The 24,957-nt window shown below is 51.7% G+C and overlaps 1 protein-coding gene across 1 annotated transcript in view; it reads right to left on the bottom strand.

Annotated features, from left to right (window-relative positions):
• Positions 1 to 9,194: 9,194 nt before the first annotated feature.
• KIFC2 (kinesin family member C2) overlaps positions 9,195 to 24,957 on the bottom strand; it is a 39,382-nt gene continuing 23,619 nt past the window's right edge. The window contains 9 exon segments of the mRNA XM_087931855.1: positions 9,195 to 10,427; positions 12,480 to 12,709; positions 15,537 to 15,666; positions 16,164 to 16,287; positions 17,545 to 17,678; positions 18,448 to 18,552; positions 20,097 to 20,237; positions 20,240 to 20,295; positions 24,847 to 24,940. Coding sequence (XP_087787981.1) covers positions 10,299 to 10,427; positions 12,480 to 12,709; positions 15,537 to 15,666; positions 16,164 to 16,287; positions 17,545 to 17,678; positions 18,448 to 18,552; positions 20,097 to 20,237; positions 20,240 to 20,295; positions 24,847 to 24,940 — 1,143 coding nt within the window. The 3' untranslated portion in view covers positions 9,195 to 10,298.

Below are 24,957 nucleotides of genomic sequence, written 5' to 3'. Positions count from 1 at the left end.
GGTGAAGCCCACATCTCTTAAAGCTGCCAAGTTGGAAGACACCCCCCTGCGTTATAAAAGGGGGTATTAACATTTCACGTGATCTTGATGCTGTGGCTCTGTTAATGCAGCCTAGGATTATGTTGGCTTTTTTGGGGGGGGTGGGGGCAGCTGCAGCACACCTCTGGCTCCGATTTAAGGAAGCAAGGCCTTCCAGTGATAAATTGTTCTCAACTATCAGGAAATTCTCCTTTGATTCTCTCTTCAATGAGTTGCTGCTTGTCCTTCCCTTGGGTGCTTTGGGAAATATCTTCTACCCCCCTTTTCTTTGTGGCAGCCCCCCAAATATTGGAAGGCTGCTATCACGTCTCCCCGGGTCCTTCTCTTCCCTAGACCTACCCAGTTCCTGCAACCCAAGCTACCTGTCGGTTTAAGGAGAAGGCTGAGGGTTGGCCATAGTTTTCCTGTTTCAGGTGGCTGAAGAGAAGCAATTTCTTCAGCCTGCCCCCAACCTCCCGCCCCCCCACTGGCTTTTAGATGGGAACTGATAAAAATAAAAGCCCTGGAAGAGCTGTCTGGGGAGGGAGGGGCCCTCTTGAAGACACAATGTTATCTCAAGGGTGGAGGCAAGGGAAGGAAACTGCGCAGGAGCCACCAGATCTTAGCCAGGTGTGGGAAGCAAAACCTGGGAGCCGATCCCGCAGGTGATATAAAAGAATTTTCTTTCTTTCTTTTTTTTTTAAGCAAATTTTATGGATTTTTAACAACAAAGACACAAAACAAAACATCATTAAACGTTAAAAACACAAAACCTCTTTCCATTATAAATCTTTACAAGGCAGGTAACACGTTCTTTTATATCACCGTTCTTCTAATTTATCCCATTTCCATATAAACACGTAAATTCCCTTTAGAAAAGAATTCTTCCTTGGCCGAGTGCGATTGGACACACCAGGTATATTTGTCATTTGCAAGAGGGAATTTGTAAGCCAGGAAAGCAGTCTAAAAAGGGCCTAACTATCTCATATATATATCTATATACATACATACATACACACACACAGAGAGATAGAGATAGAGATAGAGATAGAGATAGAGATAGAGATAGAGAGAGAGAGAGAGAGAGAGAGAGAGAGAGAGAGAGAGAGACGGCGCGAGCAGTGCCTGGGATGGACAGGCCTGTGGCCAGAGGTCCGCACAGACCGGCAATAAGCTGGCCCCAGCTCAGCATCATGGGCTCTGCTGCACATCTTCCGGGCGAAGGTCCAGTGGAGATTCTCCACCCTCCACTTCCATCCAGGTACTTTTGCCCCCCTCAACTCCCCAAAAGGCAACTGGAATTTATTGGGGTTTTTATTTCTTCCCTTTGGAAAAAGGTTGAGTTTCTGATCCAAGAAGCTTCGGGATTTCTCCAGCACTGAAGCAGCTTCTTGGACGAGAAGCAAAACATTTTCAAAGGAAAGCCAGTTGGCTTTTTTAAAAAACAAACAAACACCCACCTTTGGGATTTTAACTGGGTAGACTGCTGCCTAACGGTTGGGAACGGAGAAATGTGCCAATTTGCCCTATTTTGGGGGGCTTTGGAACTTCTCCCAGCCTTTACTGGTTGAGTTGGCACCGTGCCAAACCGTGGTTTGTTTCATCACTGTCAAGCAGTCTAAAAAGCCAGGCGGCCTTTAATACCTCAAATGACCCTCTCTAGACTCTGTGGCTGGGTTCACACGACACCCTAAAGGCCAGATCAGCTGTGACATGCAAAGGCCAGGTAGTAAAAAAAGAAAAAAAAAATATTTGTAGGTCAGGGTTGAAATGAGGAGTCCTTGGGGCTCTGTGAGCTAGCAATGGTGATGCTGAACTTAGTCTGGGTCATGTCTGCAGGAAAACCACCATGCTCAGACAGCCCCAAAGGCCCCACAGTCTATCCCTCCTTCCTCCCCCACCCTATTTTTCCTTCCTTCCTTCCTTCCTTCCTTCCTTCCTTCCTTCCTTCCTTCCTTCCTTCCATGAAATGTGCAAGGAAACCAGGTTAAACTCAGCACCAAGGACCCCACAGTCCTTCCCTCCTTCCCTTCTCCCCTTTCCTTCCTTCCTCTCTGCAAACCCCGCTCCCTGCTAGCAATGGTGCTTAACCTAGTTTGGGCTATGAAACGCCTGCAAGAAAACCACCCAGCTCTGAGAGCCCCAAGGATCCCCCAGTTCTTCCTTCCTTCCTTCCCTTCCCTTCCCTTCCCTCTCCTTTCTCTCTGCAAACCCTGCTAGCAATGTTAACCTAGTTTAAATCATGAAATGTGCAAGGAAACCAGGTTAAACTAGGTTAAACCAGGTTAAACTCAGCACCAAGGACCCCACAGTCCTTCCCTCCTTCCTTCCTTCCTTCCCTTCCCCCCTTTCCTTCCTTCCTCTCTGCAAACCCCGCTCCCTGCTAGCAGTGGTGTTTAACCTAGTTTGGGCCAAGAAACGTCTGCAAGAAAACCACCCAGCTCAGAGAGCCCCAAGGATCCCCCAGTTCTTCCTTCCTTCCCTTCCCTCTTTCCTTCCTTCCTTCCTTCCTTCCTTCCTTCCTTCCTTCCTTCCTTCCTTCCTTCCTTCCTTCCTTCCTTCCTTCCTTCCTTCCTTCCCTTCCTTCCTCTCTTGCTAACCCAACTCCCTGCTGGCAATGATGATGTTAACCTAGTTTCAACCATGAAATGCGCAAGGAAGCCACCATGCTCAGACAGCCCCAAAGACCCCACAGTCCTTCCCTTCCTTTCCCTCCTTCCTTCCTCTCTGCAAACCCGGCTCCCCGTGGCGTTTAACCTAGTTTGGGCCATGTAACCTCTGCAAGGAAACCACCATTCTCAGGGAGCCCCAAGGACTCCCCGCCCCAAAGGCCCAGGGCGTTCTTATGCACCCCCACTTTTTCTCTGAACCGGGGAAGGCCAAAGAGCCAGGCTCTCAAAGAAGTGGAAAGGCTTAGGTGGGGTGGGGTTGGACTAGATGACCTATCAGGTCCCTTCCAACTCTGATTATCTGTTATTAGGAGGACTCTCTGCGAGGAGAGCCCCCTCCCCCATCCCACCCCCGCCAAACCTGGGCCACTTTGTGGGGGGGGGGAAAGGCGGGGGAAGCCACTTCCTGGCGGTGACCTGCCGCCCACTAATCCACAGCCCAGGGCGGTGGGCGCTGGGCTTTGGAGTTTCTCATTGGCTCTGCGGGGGGAGGGGGGAGGCCACGCCGCCCCTCGGCGCCTGGAGCCGCCCGGTCTGCCCCATCAGCATGAGAAAGCCGCCCCTCGCCCGCCCGCCCCCACCCCTGCCCATTATAACCCCCGCCCGACGGGGCGGCGGCGCTCTCCAGCCGGACCGGGGAACCATGCAGGAGGGCGACGGGGCCAGTCCTCCGGCCGGGCGACGGGGCAAGCGGAGGGCCGGGGGCTCCCCGGAGCGGCCTCCCCCGACGCGCCCCCGGCCCAAGAAGCGCTACAGCCGCCACGCCAAGCCCCCCTACAGCTACCTGGCCATGATCGCCCTGGTCATCACGGCCGCCCCGGGGAAGAAGCTGAAGCTCGCCCAGGTGAGCGGGACCCTCCCTGCCTGCCTTCCGGGGGGAGGCTGGAGGGGGCGGGAAGCCGCTTTGGGGGCCCCCATCCCCGCCCCCCAGGGCTGCCTCGCTTAGCGGCCGCTGGGGATGTCGGGGACGGGACCTGCTGCGGGCCGCATGCTGGACCGCGCCTCGCCCAGCCGCCCGTCCGTCCGTCCGCCTGCTCTTCATTGGCCATATTTGCAAGAGTTGGAAGGGACCTTGGAGGGTCATCTAGTCCAACCCCCTGTGCCCGCTCGGCTTTCGGCCGTCGAGGCTCGCCGGCGCCGCTCCTCCGCGCTTCCAGCCTCCCTCCTCCCCCCACCGGCGCTTTGGGGAGGGGGCTTCCTCGTGGGCTGCCAGGGCGCTGGACTCCCCTCCCGACGGCTCCGTCCGCTTGGTGGTTTCTTGAGAGAACTTTCTTGAAACGCCGCTTCTTCTCGCCCTGGCGACGGACGGAAGGCGCGGGCGGGGAAGGCAGCGGGCTTGGCTCCGCTTTTCTTTCCCTCCCCACCCACCCACCCCCGCCGGGAATCCTAGGGTTGGAAAGGGACCCTGGAGGTGGTCTAGTCCAACCCCTCCCCCCGCGCTCAAGCAGGAAGACCCTACCACCCCAGCGGTCTCCTCCAACCTTGGCCATTTTGAAGACTCGTGCTCTTCAACTCCCAGAGTCCCTCAGCCATCCTAGGGTTGGAAGGGGCCTCAGAGGTCCTCTAGCCAACCCCCCCTCCTCAAAACAGGAGACCCTACCCCAGCGGGTTTCCAACCTTGGCCATTTTGAAGACTCGTGGGCATCAACTCCCAGAGTCCCTCAGCCATCCTAGGGTTGGAAGGGACCTCAGAGGTCCTCTAGCCAACCCCCTCCTCAAAACAGGAGACCCTATACCAGCGGGGTTCCAACCGTGGCCACTTTTTAAAGACTTCAACTCCCACAATTCCACCGGTTGTAAAAGTGACTAAGGTCGGAGACCCCTGCCCTACACCATGCTGGCTGGCACAGGCGAGGATCCGGCCCTTGTCTCAGTGGACCCCTGAGGGCCACGGGGGTGGGGCATCCCTGCCCAGCCAGCAGTTCTAATACAGGGGGGGGGAGCTTTTTTTCTCCCCTCCCCCCCTTTTTCTCTCTTTCAGATTACCCGCCAGATCGGTGTGTTTTTCCCGTTCTTCCGAGATACTTACCACGGATGGAAGGATTCCATCAGGCACAACCTCTCTGCTAATGACTGCTTCCGGATGGTAACCAGGCATTCTGGGAGGGTGCCGGGTGGGGGTGCCGGGTGGGAAGGGGGCTTCCTCTTCAGAGAGGCTCTTCTCAGCCAGGTGGGCTCCCCTGCTGGGGGGGGGCATCTTTGGGGACTTCTGGGGAGGTTTTCCTGGGAAGGCTTCCATCCAGCGGTTGAAGTTTCTGGATCTCGGGAAAGTTAAGGTTGGGTGGACTTCGGTTCCCAGAATTCCCTGTTCAACTCTTCAGCTTTGCTGGCTGGGGAATTCTGGGAGTTGAAGTCCACCCCTCCGGACGCGTTCCTGAGATCCAGAAGGAAGGCTCTAGATTGGGGGTGTGGGGGGGGTCCCCAACCTTGGCCGCTTTAAGACTTGTGGACTTCAACTCCCAGAATTCTCCAGCCAGCAAAGCTGAAGAGTTGAACCGGGAATTCTGGGAACTGAAGTCCACCCCAAAACTTTCCCGAGATCCAGCAAAGCTGGCTGGGGAATTCTGGGAGTTGAAGTCCTCCCGGTTTAAAGTGGCCAAGGTTGGAGACCCCTGCCCTAGTTACTCTGGATTTCCAATCCTATCCTTCTTCAGCTAGCTCAGAGGTCTCCAAACTTGGCTACTTTAAGACTTCATCTCCCAGAATTCTCCAGCCAGCATAGCATAGCATAGCTGGCTGGAGAATTCTGGGAGTTGAAATCCACCAGCCTTAAAGTGGCTAAGTTTGGGGAACCCTTGAGCCTAGAGTAAGAACCTTGGGGTGGGGGCTGCCTCTCACAGAGACCCTGTCAACTTATAAAATATTTTTATGGTCTTTTCAGAGTTGCCAACAGAAAGGGAAGAAGGGGGAGCAGTGCGGCAGCTTGCAAACCGAACGCGCATTCCATAAATATTTTTCAAAGATAGTCACTAGGTGACTGAAGTGTCTGCCTTGCAAATATCTAACTGCAGAGCCTGATAGGTGATGACTCAGAGCTATGGATGTGTCCCATTGGAGAATATGAATTAGGATACACCCAGGGGGGGTGGGTGGGGGAAAAAATCAGGGTCAAGGGGGACAATGAATGATGGGCCTCAGAGAGTCGGCTGCACCCAGGCAGTGCCAGCATGTTTACTGTGTTTAATGTTTACATGTTTATCTTTAAGATTTGGAAGTCTTAAAAGTTTGAAACTCAGGATTTAAATGCGGGGGCGGGGGGACTGCCGGAGCCCTGACAGACCTTTCCCACCCCCACCCCAGGTGCTGAAGGATCCATCCAAACCCAAAGGGAAGGGGAACTACTGGACGGTAGACGTGGAACGGATCCCTGCCGGAGCGCTGAAGCTGCAGAACACGGCCATCTCCCGCCAAGGGGAAGTGACTTTCGCCCCCGACCTCAGCCCCTTCGTGCTGCAGGGACAACCCTACGTGCCTCCCGGTGGCGGCGCTACTGATGCTGATCCTCCGGACCCCCAGACGCCCCTCCCAGCCGAAGCCCACCACCTCATGAAAGAAGAGAGCCCCAAGCAGCCTCCCTGCAAGAAGGCCTTCACCATCAGCGCTCTGCTGAAGCCACCGAGCGAAGATGGCGGCGCTGAAGCCCGGCCCCGAGCGTGGACGGAGCCTCCGTCGGCTGCCTCCACCCTCCTCCTCTTCCTCCTCCTCCTCCTCTCGTGGAGGGTGGCCAAGGCCCCCCGCCAACCCTCCCCAGCTGCCCCCCACCTGCTGCACAGACTGTTTCCAGGTGCCCCTCTGGCACCCACATGGCACTTCGTCCCCGGCTGGGGGGGCCTTACCCCTGCCGACTTTCCTCACCATCCCAGCCTCGCTCAGCCTGCCCTGTTGCACTTTAGGGCCTGCTCCGTACGCCGGTTCTCCTTGCTGGAACTTGGTGGCGGGCCCCTGCCCACCCCACCCGTACCCAGGCCCCCCCACCGGCCCGGTGGAAGTCCAGCAAGCTGGCCACCTGCCGGACGCCTCCTGGCTAGCAACCCCTCTGCCTTGGGTAGTCCCCTTCCAACCTCTGCCCCCTCACCAGTACCCTTTCTGAGGCGGGGTGGGTGGGGGTCCCTATTCGAGGGAGGGGCTGGGCAGAGATTGCCCTGAATTGGAAGTGCACAAACCCGCTAATTTATTTAATTCTTGTTACGCCACAACTTCACAAGGTGGCTTTTTTTTCCTGGAGGGGGGGCTACCATCCCTGGTGTTGAGGGGGGGCTCCCCTTTCAATGGTTTTCCATGCCTGCACATAGAAACTTTTTATCACTGTCATCGTGGCGGCCGTTCACAAAGCCCACTATCCACGTCCCGGCCACGGTTCATGCTTTGCTCCGAAGGCACGTTGTTCCTGTGGGGGTGTGTGTGTGTCAGTCAAACGGGGATCTTGCCCACTGGTTACTTCCTGGGGAGGTGGGGGGGGGGACGCATTTTATAGCTGCTGGTTTGCAGTTCCGGTTGCAAGGATCAGCTTTTGATGGTGGGCGATTTCTGCCCGGTTTTCAAGGGCATGTTTGATATCGTTTATTAAATTAATAAACATTTTGCATTTCAAATACTGTTGCTCCCTTGTTTGGTTTTCCTCACTTCTTACAGGGTGCGCTTCAGCCAGAGCGCCATTCCATCATCTCTCTCCAGGTGGGAATCTGATATCGGGTGAAGCCACGATTAGGGTGAGGGGGTCCTTGGGGGCTCTTGAGCTTTTGAGGGTTTTCTTGCAGATGTTTCATGACCCAACTAGGTAACTTCGTCAGTGTTAGAAGGGGTGGGGGGTGAAGAGGAGCAGAGGAGGAGGAGGAATAATCGAGAAATAGGACAGGGAGGGGGGGTACTATGGGGTCCTTGGTACTCCTGGAGGTTGGTGGTTTTCTTGCGGGCGTTTTATGACCCAACTAGGGAACATCATCAGTGCTGGAAAGGAGAGGGGTTTTAGGAATGGTAGTGGTGATAATATAGGAGGAAGAGGAGCAGAACCGTGGGGTCCTTGGTGGTCTCTGAGCTTCTGGTGGTTTTTCTTGCAGGCGTTTCATGACCCAACTGGGTAACATCATCAGTGCTGGAAGAGAAGTGGGGTTTGTGGAGAGGAGGAGGAGGAGGACAGGAGGGGCCGAAAGGTCCCTGTTGCTCTCTGAGTTGGGAGATATTCTTGCAGACGTTTCATGACCCCACTAGGGAACATCATCAGGGATCAACTAGTTTGGGTCTCTACAAGCTCTGCAAGATTCTGCACCAAAATGGAAGGACACTTTGATCCTCACAGATGGATGAAGGGCTGCAAAAGTTGACTAGTTAGCAGAGATGCGAAATGGGCTGCTTTGATACAAGGGGAAAAAAAAACACAATTACTTTTGTTTCTACTTGGAAACCGCTTCTGGACTTTGTGCTTGAGGTGAAAAAAAAAAATACATATGAAACTTTGATTTGGGGTTTTACCGATTAGATGGGTTTGTTGTTATAAAAAGGACCAGTTTATATCACTCTGTAAAAGTAAAAAGTTGGAGTTTGATGGTATTATCTTATTTTGCTACACCAAAGGGAGTAGGAATTCCTTTTCCCTCCCTCCCCTGTTTTTCTTACTGTTTTCTTTTAGGTTCAGATTAACAAGAGTTGGAAGGGACCTTGTAGGTCATCTAGTCCAACCCCCCGGTCCAAGCGGGAGACCCTACACCATTTCTGACAGATGGCAGTCCAATCTCTTCTTGAAAGCCTCCAGTGATGAAGTTCCCACAACTTCTTTCTTTCTTTCTTTCTTTCTTTCTTTCTTTCTTTCTTTCTTTCTTTCTTTCTTTCTTTCTTTCTTTCTTTCTTTCTTTCTTTCTTTCTTTCTTTCCTTCCTTCCTTCTCTTTCCTTTCTTTCCTTCCTTTCTACCTTCCTTTCTACCTACCTACCTATCAGATTAACAAACTTGGAAGAGACCTTGTAGGTCATCTAGTCCAACCCCCAGCCCAAGTGGGAGACCCTACACCATTTCTGACAGAGGGCAGTCCAATCTCTCCTTGAAACTCTCAAGTGATGAAGCTCCCACAACCTCCAAAGGCAACTTCTGTTCCATGGATTGATTGTTCTCATTGTCAGAAAAATTCTCCTTATTTCCAGGTTGAATCTCTCCTTGTTCAGTTTCCATCCATTGTTCCTTGTCTGGCCTTCGGGGGCCTTGGAGAAGAGCTTGTATTTTTCTATTTTATATAATACGCCAACAAAAGAAAAAAACAAGCTCAAGAGAGCACGAAGGACCCCCCCCCCCCCTCATTTCAACCCTGCGCTCCAAATATTCCCCATTATTGGCTAACCTGATCGGGATGGATTGGGGCACAGCCACTTTCAGCTTAATTGCAAATGACGGTTGGAGCAAACCTACTTGTGTGTGAAGTGTGTGAGCCTGGCCAATGCCAGCGGCAGCACAAAAGGAGGGTATACACACACATCACACACACACACACACACACACACACAAAGATTGCCCACAAGGTGAGCTGGCAATACTGATTTATTGTCCTGAGCAGCGACAAAAGAGGTTTTCCCTTGGACAGGACACTGAGCCAGGAAAGGAAAGGAAGGGAAATTTTAAGGTCTCTTGACCCCCCACCCTCCACCCACCCCCCAGGCAGGGGGTTGGACTAGAAGACCTCCAAGATACCTTCGGGCTCTTGTGATTCAAACAAAACCACAATATATATTACAGGGATCATGGATAAAAAGGGGCCCACCGCAAATCGGGTCAGGCAGTTCCTGGCATCTGGGTGGGAAGCCTGGGCAGCCCTCTGATAAAAAGGATTTTTTGGGGGGTGGGGGTCCCCTCCCCCCCAAATGGGAGGGTGGGCCATCCCGCAGAGAGAAAAACCAGGCGGAGTTCCAAGGAATTGCAGTATAGACTCCTGGGTCTTAAGAGCAGGGGTCTCCAACCTTGGCAACTTTCATAGGATAACAAAGAGTTGGGAAGGACCTTGGAGGTCATCTAGCTCAACCCCCTGCTTGAGCAGGAGAGTCCGTTACAAAATAACGTTTAAGCCTGATGGACTTCAGAATTCCGGGCGTTGAAATCCACCAGGCTTAAAAAAAAGTGGCCAAGGTTGGAGGTCCCTGTCTTAAGAGGATGGGGGCTTGTACCAGCAATACCCCCAACACCTGCCCTTTAACCCTCGATGAACGCAAAGGAGATGCGAGGAGGAAGGCTGTGGATGATGGACTCCGAGTCCCATCTGGAGAGGAGAAACGAGGCCAGCGCTTAGTCCCAGGAACCTGGCTAGGAAAATGTAGCCCCCCCGACTCTCTTTATGCAATTGGGAAAGCCTGCCGGGGGTGGGGGGGTGGGTTGCTTGGCAAATGAGGAGGAGGGGGCTCTCAGGAAGGGGGCAAGCTAGCCACATGCGGGGGAGGGGGCAGCTTTCTCTGCCCTGGGGAGGGGAGGCGGAGGGGGGGGCTGTGAATAGGAGAACCAGGGCACCCCCAAGTCCTGGGACCCTCAAATATGCATTTCCAGACTTCCTTGGCAGGGCCTATTTGCCAAGGCAGCCCACCTGCCCGGTCCTTCCCCAAGAGGAGGGGACCTGCCAGAGGACCGGGGGGGTCAGGTCTCAGGTCTCGCGCTGCTGGTCCGAGGCCTTGACGCGACGGGAGGCCGGTCCCAGCTCCACTTGGCAGACCCGCTGGGCAAACTTGAGGGAGCAAATGGATTCGCCCACATTCTTCTCCAGGGGGCAAATCTGGAGGAAGGAAAAGGCAAAGAGGAGAAAGGCAGACCTGAAGGCTCTGGAGCCCCCACCCCCAAATATATATAAGACCGGTGGACTTCCCGTCCCAGAATTCCTGAGCTAAGATGACTGGAGGAGGGACTCCTGGGAGCGGAAGCCCACCAGTCTTCAAGGGGTCAAGTTTGAAGGCCCCCTGCGGCAGAGGTGGTGGTAGGTGCTGCATCACTGGAGGCTTTTAAGAAAAGACTCAAAGTCCCTCCAGAACTGAGTGGAATGGAATGGAATAGAATAGAAATACGGGAATAGAATAGAATAAGGAATAGAATAAGGAATAGAATAGAATGGAATGGAATGGAATATAGAATAGAATAGAATAGAATAGAATAGAATAGAATAGAATGGAATGGAATGGAATGGAATGGAATGGAATGGAATGGAAATACAGGAATAGAATAGAATAAGGAATAGAATAAGGAATAGAATAAGGAATAGAATAGAATGGAATGGAATGGAATAGAAATAGAATGGAATAGAATAGAATAGAATAGAATAGAATAGAATAGAATAGAATGGAATGGAATGGAATGGAATAGAAATACAGGAATAGAATAGAATAAGGAATAGAATAGAATGGAATGGAATGGAATAGAAATAGAATAGAATAGAATAGAATAGAATAGAATAGAATAGAATAGAATGGAATGGAATGGAATGGAATGGAATGGAATAGGACGGGACGGGACGGGACGGAATAGAATAGAATAGAATAAGGTATAGAATAGAGTAGAATAGAATAAGGAAGAATAGAATGGAATAGGATAGGATAGGATAGGATAGGATAGGATAGGACAGGACAGGACAGAATAGAATAAGGAACAGAACAGAATGGAATGGAATGGAATAGAATAAGGTATAGAATAGAATAGAATAGAATAGAATAGAATAGAATAGAATAGAATAGAATAGAATAGAATAGCAGAGTTGGAAGGGACTTTGGAGGTCTTCTAGTCCAACCCCCTGCTTAGGCCGGAAACCCTACACCACTTCTGACAAATGGTTATCCGATCTCTTCCTAAAAACTTCCAGTGTTGGAGCATTCACAACTTCTGGAGGCAGGTTGTTCCACTGGTTAATTTTTCTAAATGACAGGAAATTTCTTCTTAGTTCTATTTTGCTTCTCTCTTTGATGAGTTTCCACCTGTTGCTTCTTGTCCTTGTAGCTCAGGTGCTTTGGAGAAGAGCTTGACCCCCTTCCTCCTCCTCTGGGGCAGCCCCTCAAATGTTGGAAGGCTGCTCTCCTGTCTCCACTGGTCCTTCTCTTCCCTAGACTAGACATGTCTTCTGTCCATCCATGGTTTGCTCAGATTTCTTTCTTTCTTTCTTTCTTTCTTTCTTTCTTTCTTTCTTTCTTTCTTTCTTTCTTTCTTTCTTTCTTTCTTTCTTTCTTTCTTTCCTTCTTTCTCTTTCTTTCTTTCTTTCTCTCTCTCTTCTTTCTTTTTTTTCTTTTGCTTTAGAAAATAGCTTGACCCCTTCCTCCTCTCTGGGGCAGCCCCTCAAATATTGGAAGGCTGCTCTCCTGTCTCCCCTGGTCCTTCTCTTCCCTAGACCAGCCGGGCCCAGTTCCTGTAACCATCCATCGTGGATTTCAGCCTCCAGTCCCCTCATCCTCCTGGTTGCTCTTCTCTGCACTCTTTCCGGAGTCTCCACATCCTTTTTTACATCGTGGCTACCAAAACTGAACGCAGCACATTCCAAGTGTGGCCTCACCCTTACAAAAGTGGTATCAACCCTTCAGGTCATATCTTGATTCTCTTCCTCTGCTGGTGAAACCTAGGACTGTGTTGGCTTTTTTGGCAGCTGCAGCACACGTCTGGCTCCTATCTAAGGGATTGTCCCCCTAGGACCTCAAGATCCCTCTCACAGTTACTACCACTGAGCCAGGTACGACCTTTGCTGTACCTGAGCCAGGTACCACCTCTGCCGTCGTTGGTGAACTTTCAGCCAAGGGCCTTGGGCCCAGCCCTGTTACCTTTGGGGGGCCCCATCCCTGCCACCTGCCCTCACCTGCACCATCATGACTGTCTTGCTGCCCTTGCCCAGGGAGTCCTGCAACAGGTAGGTGAGCCTGGAGTTGCGGAAGGGCACGTGGGCCTGCTTCGTCCGCAGGGCCTGGATGACCTCTCCCAGGGCCAGCAGGGACCGGTTGATGCTCTGGGCTTCCTTCAGACGCTCCCCCTGCGCGCCAGACTTCCACACCCGTTCTGAGCCCGCCAGGTCCACCAGGTTGAGCTTCCCTGGAAGGACAAGGCGGTTGGTCAAGCTCTCCGGCACTGAAGGCGGTTCTGCATTGATCCAGGGTGAGGGCGCTTAAAAGAGCATTGGGTGGGGGCTTCAGCCTTCCCCCGATGGAAGTAGAGGCTCCGACAAATCCACCCTGTTCAAATCTCTCAGAGAAAACAAAAATGGATTTCTTAGGAGTGGCCGTGTCGGCGTTACCTGGGTGCAACCGACACTAAGATACACCACTCAATTCCCCCTTGACCCTGGTCTTCCTCCCACCCACCCCGGATGTGTATTCTCCAATGGGACCCATCCATAGCCAAGAGTCCTCAATCAGGCCTCTCTCCAGTAACAATCTTGTGCTTCTAAACTCCATGCTGGAGGTGGGAAAATAACGAAATTTTGACTGGGTTTTACAGATGAGAAGGATAGATCTTTAAGAGAAATGTTCTTATTATTAGGGAAAAGCAGAAAGCGGGGATTTGAGGGTAAGGCCTTATTCTTCCGCCACAGAGGGGGTCAATTCTACTTTGGTTTTTCTTTTCTTTACTTTTCCTCGTTTCTCTCTATCCTTTCCCTCTGCTCTCACTGCTCTTTTTATGTACTTGTGTGTTTTGCATTTTATAATCTATATATCTATAAAAGCAAAATGCCCCTCAGGCATCATCACAGAATCTCCAGAACCGTAAAAGCCTACAAACTTGAAATTTGGCCCGTAGGTTCCTCTTGGCTTCTAGGGGCTCACTGAGAAAGGATTTTTCCAAATGACCCTCAGAGCATTTAAAGTATTTCATATATATTTCATATATATATATATATATAAAATATATATATATATATATATATATATATATATATATATATATATATATATATATATATATATATATATATATATATGATCTTTGGTTGTTCGGGTTTTCTCCCGCGTAAGATTTGAAGTATCTAGGCAACGTTTCGATGAAGTCTCATTCATCATCTTCAGGCTTCTGTCTCCGGCTCTGTGCTTCTCAGAGTAATGTGAGATTGCAGCTGCTTCCTCCTTTTAACTGCCAGTGGGGGTGGGACTTGATTGGGTGGGGGCTTGGCTGTGTTCTGATTGGGTGGGGTGTGTTCTCATTGGTAGGGGTTTGGCTGTGTTCTGATTGGTTGGGGGTTAGCCGTGTTCTGATTGGTTGGAGGCGTGTTCTGTTCAGGTGGGGGCTTGGTTGTGCTCAGGTTAGTCTTAGTTGCTGGGGATTTGAGCTGGAGAGTTGTGATCTTGCTGTTTGGCTTCTAGTTCGTGGTCCTGCTGCATCTTCCTAGTGGGTGTCGATTTGCTTCATGTATGGCTCAGAGGGGTTTGAAGTGGGTAGTGATGCAGCTGCAGTGCAGCTTCTGGTCCATGGTCGTTTCTCATTTTCTGAATGGGTGGGAGTCTGTTTTCTACATGGAAGTGTGGTGGTGGCATCTTGTGTGGCTCTCGTGGGTGTGGGTCCGGTGTCCTTCTTCATGTTAGGTACTCGTCTGTTCATGAGGGCGGGTTTCCAAATGGCTGGAAGGCGGGAGGTGTCATCTCGTTTGTTCATGCTGTGTGGGCGTTTTTCTATCTCTATGGCTTCTCTGATTATTCTGCTGTTGAAGTGTTCGGTTTTGGCGATAGTTCTGGTATTTTTAAAATCAATTTCATGTCCTGTGGCTTTGAGGTGTTGGACCAGGGAAGAGGTCGTTTCTTCTTTTTGATTGAGTTCTTATGTTCTTCAATGCGTGCACTTATTCTTCTGTTGGTTTGTCCAATGTATGTGGTAGGGCAGGCAGTGCAGGATTTCGTATACTCCTTGGTTTTCTAATTCGATTTTGTCTTTGGGGTTTCTTAGGATGGTGGATATTTTTCTGTTTGTGCAGAATGCTGTTTTGATGTTGTGTTTTTGGAGGATCTTGCTAATTTTGTCTGTAGTGCCTTTTATATATGGGAGGAGGGCTTTACCGTTTTCTTGTTCTCTGTCTTGGATTTTGGTTGGGGTTTCTTTTTGGATTAGGTGGGTAATCTTCTTTCTTTGGAATCCATTGGCTGTAAGTACGTTGGTGAGAGTGTGTAGTTCGGTTTTTGGTGTTGTTCATCGGCTAAGCATTTTGTTCTGGAGATGAGTGTCTTGGCTACGGAATTGATCTGTGCTGGGTGGTGGTGTGAGAGTGCATGTAGATAGCGGTTAGTATGTGTTTTCTTCTGGTAGATGGTGTGTCCTAGGGAGCCATTGGATCTTTTGTATACCAAGACATCTAGGAAGGGAAGTTGATTGAGAAAACCCGAACAACCAAAGATCCACATATAAATACCCGCGAGAACCTCAGAAAACATATATATATATATATATATTTCCTATATTATTATTATTATTATTATTATTATTATTATTATTATTATTATTATTAACACACTCTGATGCTAAGGAGTTCTACTCCCCCTCCCCACCTGAAAAGAAATCTCTTCCAAAGGCAAAACACAAGCAGAGGAGTTTCAGTCTCAGTTTTACTTTCACAGCTTTAGTCCAGAACAGTTGAGCTAAGCCACGCCCAGGCTCCTTGCTGTCTCCTCCTTGCTCACACAGCAAATACTGTTTCCGTTTCCAAACAGCCCTCCACTCTCTCCCACACTGACAGGACGCTAGCCAGATGAATACCGACGGAAGCTGGTCGGCAGAGGAAGAATTTGTTCCCCTTTATTTTCCTCCCCCAAAACGAAGCCCGACCACATAGTTCCGCAGCGAAGCACCTGGGTATCCAGCTAGTACTTTATAACCAAATAAAAAAGTTTTTTTTTGGTGGTGGCGTGGGGGAGGGTGGGAAGGCGTCCACAGCTACCTGTGACTTTTGTGCCGCTGGTCAACTCAGTGCCCGTGAGCGTAAGTGTGAGCAGAGCGTGCGAACGGGAGCTGTGCGCGTTCATGTGGGTGGAGAAGGTCGTGCGGTTCCGTTTTCCCAGCTGGAGAATCTGAGACAGATACAGATGAACAGAGTTGGAAAGGGGCGCGGTGGCCGAGAGGTGGAGCTCTCTCCTCCAATCAGGAGGCCGTGAGTTCGATCAACGAGAATCTATCTGCCGAATATAACTCCTCCCTGGCGACAAGAAAGGCATCCGGCCAGTAAACACTCAGCCCCATTCAGTTGCCCGGACTCCGCCCCGATGCAAGGGATTATGGGGTCCTTAGAAGAGGATGATGATACAGATGAACAGAGTTGGGGCAGGTTATGCTGGCTGGGGAATTCTGGGAATTGAAGTCCACGGGTCTTAAGAGTTTCACAATTGGAGACCCCGGCACTAGACCAAAGTGGCTCACACCCGTCTGCCGTCCCAGGTGAGCTTTGGCATTGCCAAGTGAATTCCCACAACCCAGAACCTCACCTTCCCTGCCCACCCTGTGCTCACCATCGGACTGGCCGTGCCCGTCTCGCCGAACCGGTCCCCAAAACGGGATCCAGTCCGCCTACCTTCTGAATTTCGGAGAAGTTCTGGACTTCCACACTGGTGAGGCCCGGGACGTGAACCTGCCCGCTCCCATCGGGATGCAACCTGATGTCTAACTTCTCCTGAGGGTCCTTGGTCAGTAGATCTCTGGATGGGAGAGAGAAGAGAGAATGGGAGCAGGTAGCTCTCCTCCACCTTTTCCCAGAAGCCCCTGAAGGAGGCAGGAGGACCAGCAACGGGGGGAAACTCCTCAAGGAGAGAAGCAACCAGGAATTCAGGAGACACTTCCGGACAGTCAGAACAATTAACCAGGGGAACGGCTTGCCACTAGAAGTTGTGGCTGCTCCAGCACTGGAATGGATTGCTCCCTGGAGCTGAGGATTAGGGTTTTGCTTTAGTTGTGAAAAGCAGCTCGGTGACTTTGGGCCAATCACCAGGAGATGGGGAGTTCTAGTCCCGCCTTGGGCATGAAAGCCAGCTGGGTGACTTTGGGCCAATCACCAGGAGACGGGAGTTCTAGTCCCGCCTTGGGCATGAAAGTCAGCTGGGTGACTTTGGGCCAATCACCAGGAGATGGGAGTTCTAGTCCCGCCTTAGGCATGAAAGCCAGCTGGGTGACTTTGGGCCAATCACCAGGAGATGGGGAGTTCTAGTCCCGCCTTAGGCATGAAAGCCGGCTGGGTGACTTTGGGCCAATCACCAGGAGATCAGGAGTTCTAGTCCCGCCTTAGGCATGAAAGCCAGCTGGGTGACTTTGGGCCAATCACCAGGAAACTGGGAGTTCTAGTCCCGCCTTAGGCACTAAAGCCAGCTGGGTGACTTTGGGCCAATCACCAGGAGACTGGGAGTTCTAGTCCCGCCTTAGGCATGAAAGCCAGCTGGGTGACTTTGGGCCAATCACCAGGAGATGGGGAGTTCTAGTCCCGCCTTAGGCATGAAAGCCGGCTGGGTGACTTTGGGCCAATCACCAGGAAACTGGGAGTTCTAGTCCCGCCTTAGGCATGAAAGCCGGCTGGGTGACTTTGGACCAATCACCAGGAGACGGGCAGTTTTAGTCCCGCCTTAGGACGAAAGCCAGCTGGGTGACTTTGGACCAATCACCAGGAGACTGGGAGTTCTAGTCCCGCCTTAGGCACGAAAGCCAGCTGGGTGACTTTGGGCCAGTCAGTCTCTCCCAACCCACCTCGCAGGGTTGTTGTGGGGAAAACAGCAGGAGGAAGGAATAGTAGATACGTTCGCTGCCCTGAGTTACTCCTAAAGTAATAAAAAAGCGGGATGGAAATAAAATAGTATCTTTCAGGCCCTAAAGCTCTATAGGGCACGGAAGGAAAAATTAGGCCGACGGAGCTCTGGGTTGCCCTGAGCCTCCATCCTCCGGCAAGGGCGGGATCCTCCTCTGCTCACCTGATCGCCTCATTGTAGATCTCCACCATGGTCAGGTGGACGGAGAAGGTCCATGACTGAGCCTTCTTGGCCTCCATCTCCTGCTGGAGAGCCCTCAGGGCCCGCTGGTTGATCCCTGGATTCCCTGGGACCCCCTGGAAGGAAAGGAGAGTTTGGGAGCCTTTTTTTCCTCCCAGGGAGGGAGCCCTGAAGGGGGCGGGGAGGGGGGGGGGCATTTGTCTTCTGCAACCCCCTTCCTGTCTCCAGACTCTCATGAGGTCCTCGGGGCTCTCTGAGACTGGATGTTTTCTGGCAGACGTTTCATGACCCAGCTAGGTAACTTCAGCAGCGCTGGAAGGGAGGGGTTTGCAGGGAGGAGGAGGAGGAGGAAGAGGAGGAGGAAGAGGAGGAGGAGGAGGAGGGACTTGGGAGTCCTTGATGCTCTCTGAGCTTAGTGGTTTTCTTGTAGACGTCTCATTACCCAACTAGGTAACTTCATCAGGGCTGCAAGGGAATTGGGTTTGCAGGGAGGAGGAGGAGGAGGAGAAGGGGGGGGGAGGACTGGGGAGTCCTTGGTGCTTTGTGAGCTTCTTGGGTCATGAAACATCTCTTGAAGACGTCACGTAATCCAACTAGGGTACATCATCAGGGCTATAAGGGAGGTGGGGGGGTTGCTCCCTGTTTATTTACATTCGATAGGGAAAGCCTTGTGTATAATCAGAGAAAAAAAAAAACCCTGCTCCCTTCTAGCCCTCCTGATGATGTTCCCTAGTTGGGTCATGAAACGTCTGCAAGGAAACCTCCAGCTCTCCAAGGACCCCCCTTCCCCACCCCCCACCCCGGTTCAACCCTGAGCTACCAATTTCCTCCCTCAGCCCCCTGCCCCCCCCTGCCCCCCCTCCCCTCCGCTGGACGAGGCCTTACCTCCATGGTGTAGGTCTTGCCTGAGCCCGTCTGTCCGTAGGCGAAGATGCAAACGTTGTAGCCTTGCAGGCAGGACAGGACCACGGGCTCGATCTCCAGGAAGACCTGAAAGCGCAGGGAGGGGCTGGGGAGGGGCCTCCGCTGCCCCCCCCCCCCACGGCCGAGGGGAGGAGCTGCGGAGGAGGGGGGAGGGGGCAGCTGGGGGGGGCAGGCGAGCCCCGGGGCCCATCCGGAGTGGGGAGCAGAGAGGCGGAGCCAGAGCGAGGCTTAGTCCGGCCCCAGGGAGGGGTTGGGGGGTGACCTGAAACCAGGAAGGGTGTCACCCCCGCTGACCTGCCTCACACACACACACACACACACACACACACACACACACAGGGAAAATGAGAGAGTTGTGGCCTGCTCTCCTTAATGGGGAAAGTATCCCTTATATGCTGTTTTGTTTAGTTTCCCAGCACGATTAGGTTGATCGCTTATTTAGTATCCTATGACTATCACAAAGTGTTGTATCTTATGATTTACGACGAATGTGTTTGATGGCTATGATCCTGATTTGTCACTTATAGCTTTTATGTACAGCGAGAGCTTCTGCACCAAAGATAAATTCCTCGGGTGTCCAATCACACTTGGCCAATAAAGGATTCCACTCTATTCTCTTCTGTTCTGTTTTAATTTCTATTCTATTCTATTCTATTCTATTCTAATTTCTATTCTATTTTATTCCTGTATTTCTATTCTATTCTATTCTATTTCTAATTCTATTCTATTCTATTTCTATTCTATTCTATTCCTAATTTCTATTCCATTCCATTCCATTCCAGTCTGTTCTGTTCTGTTCTGTTCTGTTCCATTCCATTCTATTCTATTCTATTCTATTCTATTCTATTCTATTTTTCATTCCAATATTTATTCTGTTCTATTTTCTATTCTATTCTGTTCTATTTTCTATTCTATTCTATTCTATTCTATTCTATTCTATTCTGTTCTATTCTATTCTATTCTATTTCTAATTTCTATTCCATTCCATTCCATATTCTCTAATTATCTTCTCTATTCTATTCTATTCTATTCTATTCTATTCTATTCCATTCCATTCCATTCCATTCCATTCCAGTCTATTCTAGTCTATTCTATTCCTGTATTTCATTTCATTTCTATTCTATTCTATTTTCTATTCTATTCTATTCTATTCTATTCTATTCTATTCTATTCTATTCTCTATTCCTGTATTTCTATTCTATTCTATTCTAATTCTATTCTATTCTATTTCTAATTTCTATTCCATTCCATTCCATTCCATTCCATATTCTCTTCTCTTCTCTTCTCTTCTCTTCTCTTCTCTTCTCTTCTCTTCTCTTCTCTTCTATTTCTAATTTCTATTCCATTCCATTCCCTTCCATTCTAGGCTTTCGGAGTTCCTTGAGGCAGCCCCCCACCCACCCCGCCCCGAAAGGGGTCTCTCCAGTCTGAGGCCGGGCCTGATGGGACCTCCCCACACGTATGGACCTTCCCAGAGTTTCCACAGGGAGGTGCCGCCTCCCGCCATCCCGCGCCTTCCGTTCTGCCTGCCCAGTTGGGGACGGGGTTGTGGGTGGGTGAAGGGGGGGCCGTGCCTGAGTGGAGACCCTGGGCGATGGGGAGGGGCTCACCTCCTCCTGAGTGGCGCAGGGCGGGAAGACCTTGTCCAGCTTGAAGTGATGCTCCGTCCCCTTGTAGCTGGCGGTCAGGCAGCCGTCTTCAGCCAGGCTGGCTTCCACCCCGGAGACCCCGGGACCCCCAGCGACGGCTGCTGCGGCTGCTCCTTCTCCCCAGTCAGCGGCTTCAGGCGACACAGGACCCGGATGTTGCCTGAGGGATGGGGGAGGGAGGGGCTGTTCAGGCTCCCATCTGATCCCCCCCACATAGGAACGAGCCCCCCCCAATGCTTCCTCCCTGCACCTTCGGCTGCCTGTGGCAGGTGCAGCTCTCCCTGACTTTGCCGCCGCTTATGGTCGCCTCATCTCAGCTTCTGGAAGGGGAAAGGGGACCACCCGGATATCTCGGGGCAGCCAGCCAGGCTGGGAAGGCTCAAAGGGGGACTGCAGGGCCGCGTCTGGAGAACCACCGCCCCCATGGCGGGGCATCCTCCTTTGTTATGCTGCAGGGGGCCCCCAGCCTCTGCCTCTCTAACCCTGGGGTGAGGCCGTTGTAACTTCGAACGGTCACTAAATGAACTTCTGTAGGCAGAGAACTGCCTGCATTTTTTATTTATTGTGAGATGGGTGGCTAAGATAGATAGATAGATAGATAGATAGATAGATAGATAGATAGATAGATAGATAGATAGATAGATATAGACAGACAGATGGGGACGAACGGTCTGCCACCTCCAAGTGGTGTCCCCTGATGCGCCGAAGCCGCCAAACGCTGACCGTAACTGAGAGCAGACCCTCCGACGACAGGCCCACGCGACAGGCCGGCTGGAGTACTCAAATGCCGCATCAACATGGTGGAAACGCCCACTACAAAACACACGCTCCAATGCTACCGCTCGGGGAACCGACGGGCGCAGGAGACCATTGGCCTGCGCCAAAATCAACGAAATGGTCCACGCTGAAAGCACGGCGCACCTGCACCGTGTGAGAAAGCTATGGCGACCGCGTCCGGTCCGATGCGCACGGAGACTACCCGATCCGTGGTGAAAACGCAAGCGGGAACAGAGGACTGCCAGACGCTCAAGGTGGCCACCTGGAACGTGGATTCGCTGACTGGACGCCGACCGAGATCGTCAGGGCCATGCGGGACAGGAAGCTGGACATCTGCTGCCTCCAGGAAACTCGCTGGAAGGGCAACAAGGCTACGACTATAGACGGCTACAAGATCATATACACCAGCTGTAAGGAAAACCGCGCGGTGTAGCTGTGGTTGTCAGTCCAAGCTGGCAAAGTTCCGTCAGCAGAAGTTAAGCGCCTCCACAGAACGACTGATGATAATCGTCAGAGCGACCGAGAGGCAGCGCCTACACATCTTGTCTGCCTACGCCCTCAGACCGGATGTCACGAGGAGGAGAAGGATACCTTCTGGGAACTGCTCGACATCCAACTCAGGCAGATCCCACACGAAGACGACATCATCATCTCGGGCGACCTGAATGGTCATGTAGGGCGGGACAAAACGGGCACCAGTGCCACGGTGGGCACGGCACAGGCGATACGAATGAAAATGGCCAGAGGATCCTGGACTTTGCCGACTCCCATGATATGACCATCACGAATACCTGCTTCATTAGGGCGAGAATCTCAACTCCTCACCTACCATAGCAGAAACGGGAGCCACCACACACAGATCGATACATCATCGCATTTACGAAGAGCCGCTAAAAACGTGCTCAACGCCAAGGTGTACCTGCATTTAATCGAGCAGTCAGCACAGGCCGCTGATGGCGAAGATCAGGATCAGCAAGCCCAAGACCAGGATTGACAAAAGGAATGCAGACCAGCCACGAATCAAGTGGTGGAACCAGAAGAAGATGGCGACCCCTCATCAAACCGGAGCAGTTCCTGCAGATGGTCGACGGCCACAGGAAGCGTGGTCCATGCTGAAGAGCACTGTTCACACTGTCAAGTTGCCAACAGCTTGGTTGCACCAAGCCAGGACGGAGACGATCGAACGAGATACATGGCTCTGGACACCGGAAGTACAAGATGCCGTACACCTGAAGAAACGGCTCTACAAGGCCTTTCTTCAGGACAAGACCAGCGAGAAGCTCATGGTAACAAGGCGGCCAAAAAGGCAGCCAAGAAAGCAGTAGCGACAGCCAGAAGCTCCTACTACGATGACATCTACGAGAAGCTGAACACGCGAGAAGGCGAGAATGAGATCTCACCGCCTAGCCAAAAGCAGACACAGGAAGACCCTGGACATTGACCAGTTTCATGGGATCAACGCATTTAAAGGGGAAATTTGATCGCCAACCCCAGAGACGCTGCGGAGAGGTGGCGGCAATACTTCGAGAAGATCTCCACCGAGGAGTTCCCACACCCACGAACCCCGCGAGGTGACCCAGTTGAAGGCCCAGTCTCAGGCATTTATGCCAGCGAGGTCGCCGACGCCATCAAGGCCATGAAAAACAGTAAGGCAACAGGACCAGACGACATCCCTGCCGACTTCTGGAAAAAGGCACTACCGGCTCGGCATTGTGGCTGTGCGAGCTGTTCAACAACATCGCTCCACGGAAAAAGTGCCACACGACTGGTACCGCAGCACCACTGTTCCGATCTGAAGGGAAAGGGCAGCCCAGCGGACTGCTCCAACTACAGACCGGTCAGGTTACTGTCACACACTCATGAAGATCTTTGAACGCGCCCTGATAAGCGCATTCGGACATCGTCGACATCAGCGCCAACCAGGCTGGATTCATCAAGAACTGCGGCACCACCGACGCCATCTTCGGTGTGCGGATGCTGATGGAGGCTCACAGAGAGAAGAAAATCCCGCTCCACACCGCCTTCCTAGACTTGGAAAAGGCCTTCGACCGAGTCCTTGCACGGTCTCATCTGGTACGCACTGCGAGATCACGGCGTGCCTGAGCTGCTCGTACAATGGGTCCAACTCCTATACAGATGTCACAAAAGCCGTGTAAAAGCGGCAGCTGGGATATCAGAGGAGTTTAATATTACCGCCGGGCGCACACCAGGGCTCTGCTCTCTCACCACTGCTGTTCATTCTGGTGATGGACACAATTACACACGACCTGTACACGCCCGCCCCATGGACGCTGCTCTACGCCGATGATGTGTTCCTGGCCAACCTGTGCAAGGCTGAACTCGAGCACCGAGTCCAACAGTGGCACGACCGCCTCGAGCAGTTCGGGCCCGCTGAACCTAAAGAAGTCCGAATACCTGACCACTGACAATGAAATGACAGGCTCCATCCACGTGAACGGGCAGGAGCTACCGCGCGCTCCACCTTCAAGTACCTGGGAACTACTCTTGGGGAAGAAGGCCTATTACAAACTGAGGTGGCAGCCAGGATCAATGCAGCGTGGGGCAAATGGAAGTCCGTCACGGGCGTCCTCTGTGACAAGAAGATGCCGATGCGCCTGAAGGCGAAAATCTATAACTCTGTGGTGCGCCTGTGGCTACATATACGGCGCAGAGTGCTGGCCGACGCACCAAAGAAGTCAAAGCAGACTCCAGATAATGGAGATGCGAATGCTCGATGGTCGGTAGGCCTCACCCTACTCGATCGCGTCAGGAACGAAGAAGTGCGTAGATCGGTTCAACGCCGTGCCCATCCCCACGGTCATGAGGCAGTCCTGCCACGATGGTTCGCCACGTGAGCCGCGCCAAGGAAGAATCCATCATCAAATCTGTAATGAAGGTGACTGTCGGAGGAGCGAGACCGCTGGTAGACCTAAACAACGCTGGATGGACACGATCAAGGCCGATCTAGAGATCGCAAGGCAGACCCGACACGCGTGGCAGACAGAGAGGTGTGGAAGCAGTACTAAGACATTAGCGGACTCGCCGAGCGAGACAAACGCTGAAGAAAAAGAAGAAGAAGATATAGACAGACAGATAGATAGATAGAGATGGATAGAGATTATAGATAGAGAGATGATAGAGGGAGGATAGATAGATGATGGATGGATAGATAGGGAAGATATACATATCGAGAGAGGGAGGATAGAGAGAGAGGATAGACAGATAGACAGATAGACAGACAGACAGACAGACAGATAGATAGATAGATAGATAGAGATTATATATAGATGATAAATAGATAATAGATTATAGATATAATGATAGGTGATAGCTAGATATAGATAGATAGAGATAATGATAGATAGATGATAAGTAGAGAAGTAGATATAGATAAGATAGATAAAATATAGATAAGATATAGATGATAGATAAATAGATATATAGATATATAATGATAGATGATAGATAATGAGATAGATGATAGGTAGATAGATAGATAATGACAGAATAGAATAGATTGGTATAGAATGGAACGGAACAGAAGCTGGGAGGGACCTTGGAGGTCCTCTAGTCCAGCCGCCTGCTCACGCAGGAGAACCTGCGCTATTTCGGGTCAGGGGCTGTCCAGCCTCTTCTTAAGACCCTCCAGGGATGGAATCGCGCACCATGTCCGGAGGCGAGCTATTTATTTACTGATTGCATTTATACCCTGCCTTTATGGGGGGAGGAGAAAGCCCCTCTCCCCCACCCCCCCTCCGGCCACGTCGATCTGCCCCACCGGCCCTCGTCTCCAACGTCCCAGGGGGCGCTTCCTGTCCCTTCCAGGTCTCTGGCAGCCCCCAAAGGAGAGGCCAGGGTCTCCGTTTCCGAGGAAACCAAGCCGGGGAAAGCCCCCCTCCCATGCCCACGCCCCCCCCCATGCCCAGGTACCCACCTTTCAGCTCCAACAGCTGGTCGTGGTATTTCTTCCGAAGCTGCACCTCCCGCAGGTAACGCTCCTGCAGACCTTGGCTGCTCTGCGCCACTTCCTGATCACCGAGAACAT

The sequence above is a fragment of the Pseudonaja textilis genome, chromosome 3, assembly GCF_049901715.1.
Source record: "Pseudonaja textilis isolate UNSWEBS1 chromosome 3, rPseTex1.2, whole genome shotgun sequence".
Lineage (NCBI taxonomy): Eukaryota > Metazoa > Chordata > Lepidosauria > Squamata > Elapidae > Pseudonaja > Pseudonaja textilis.
This window is presented reverse-complemented; position numbering and strand designations above follow the sequence as displayed.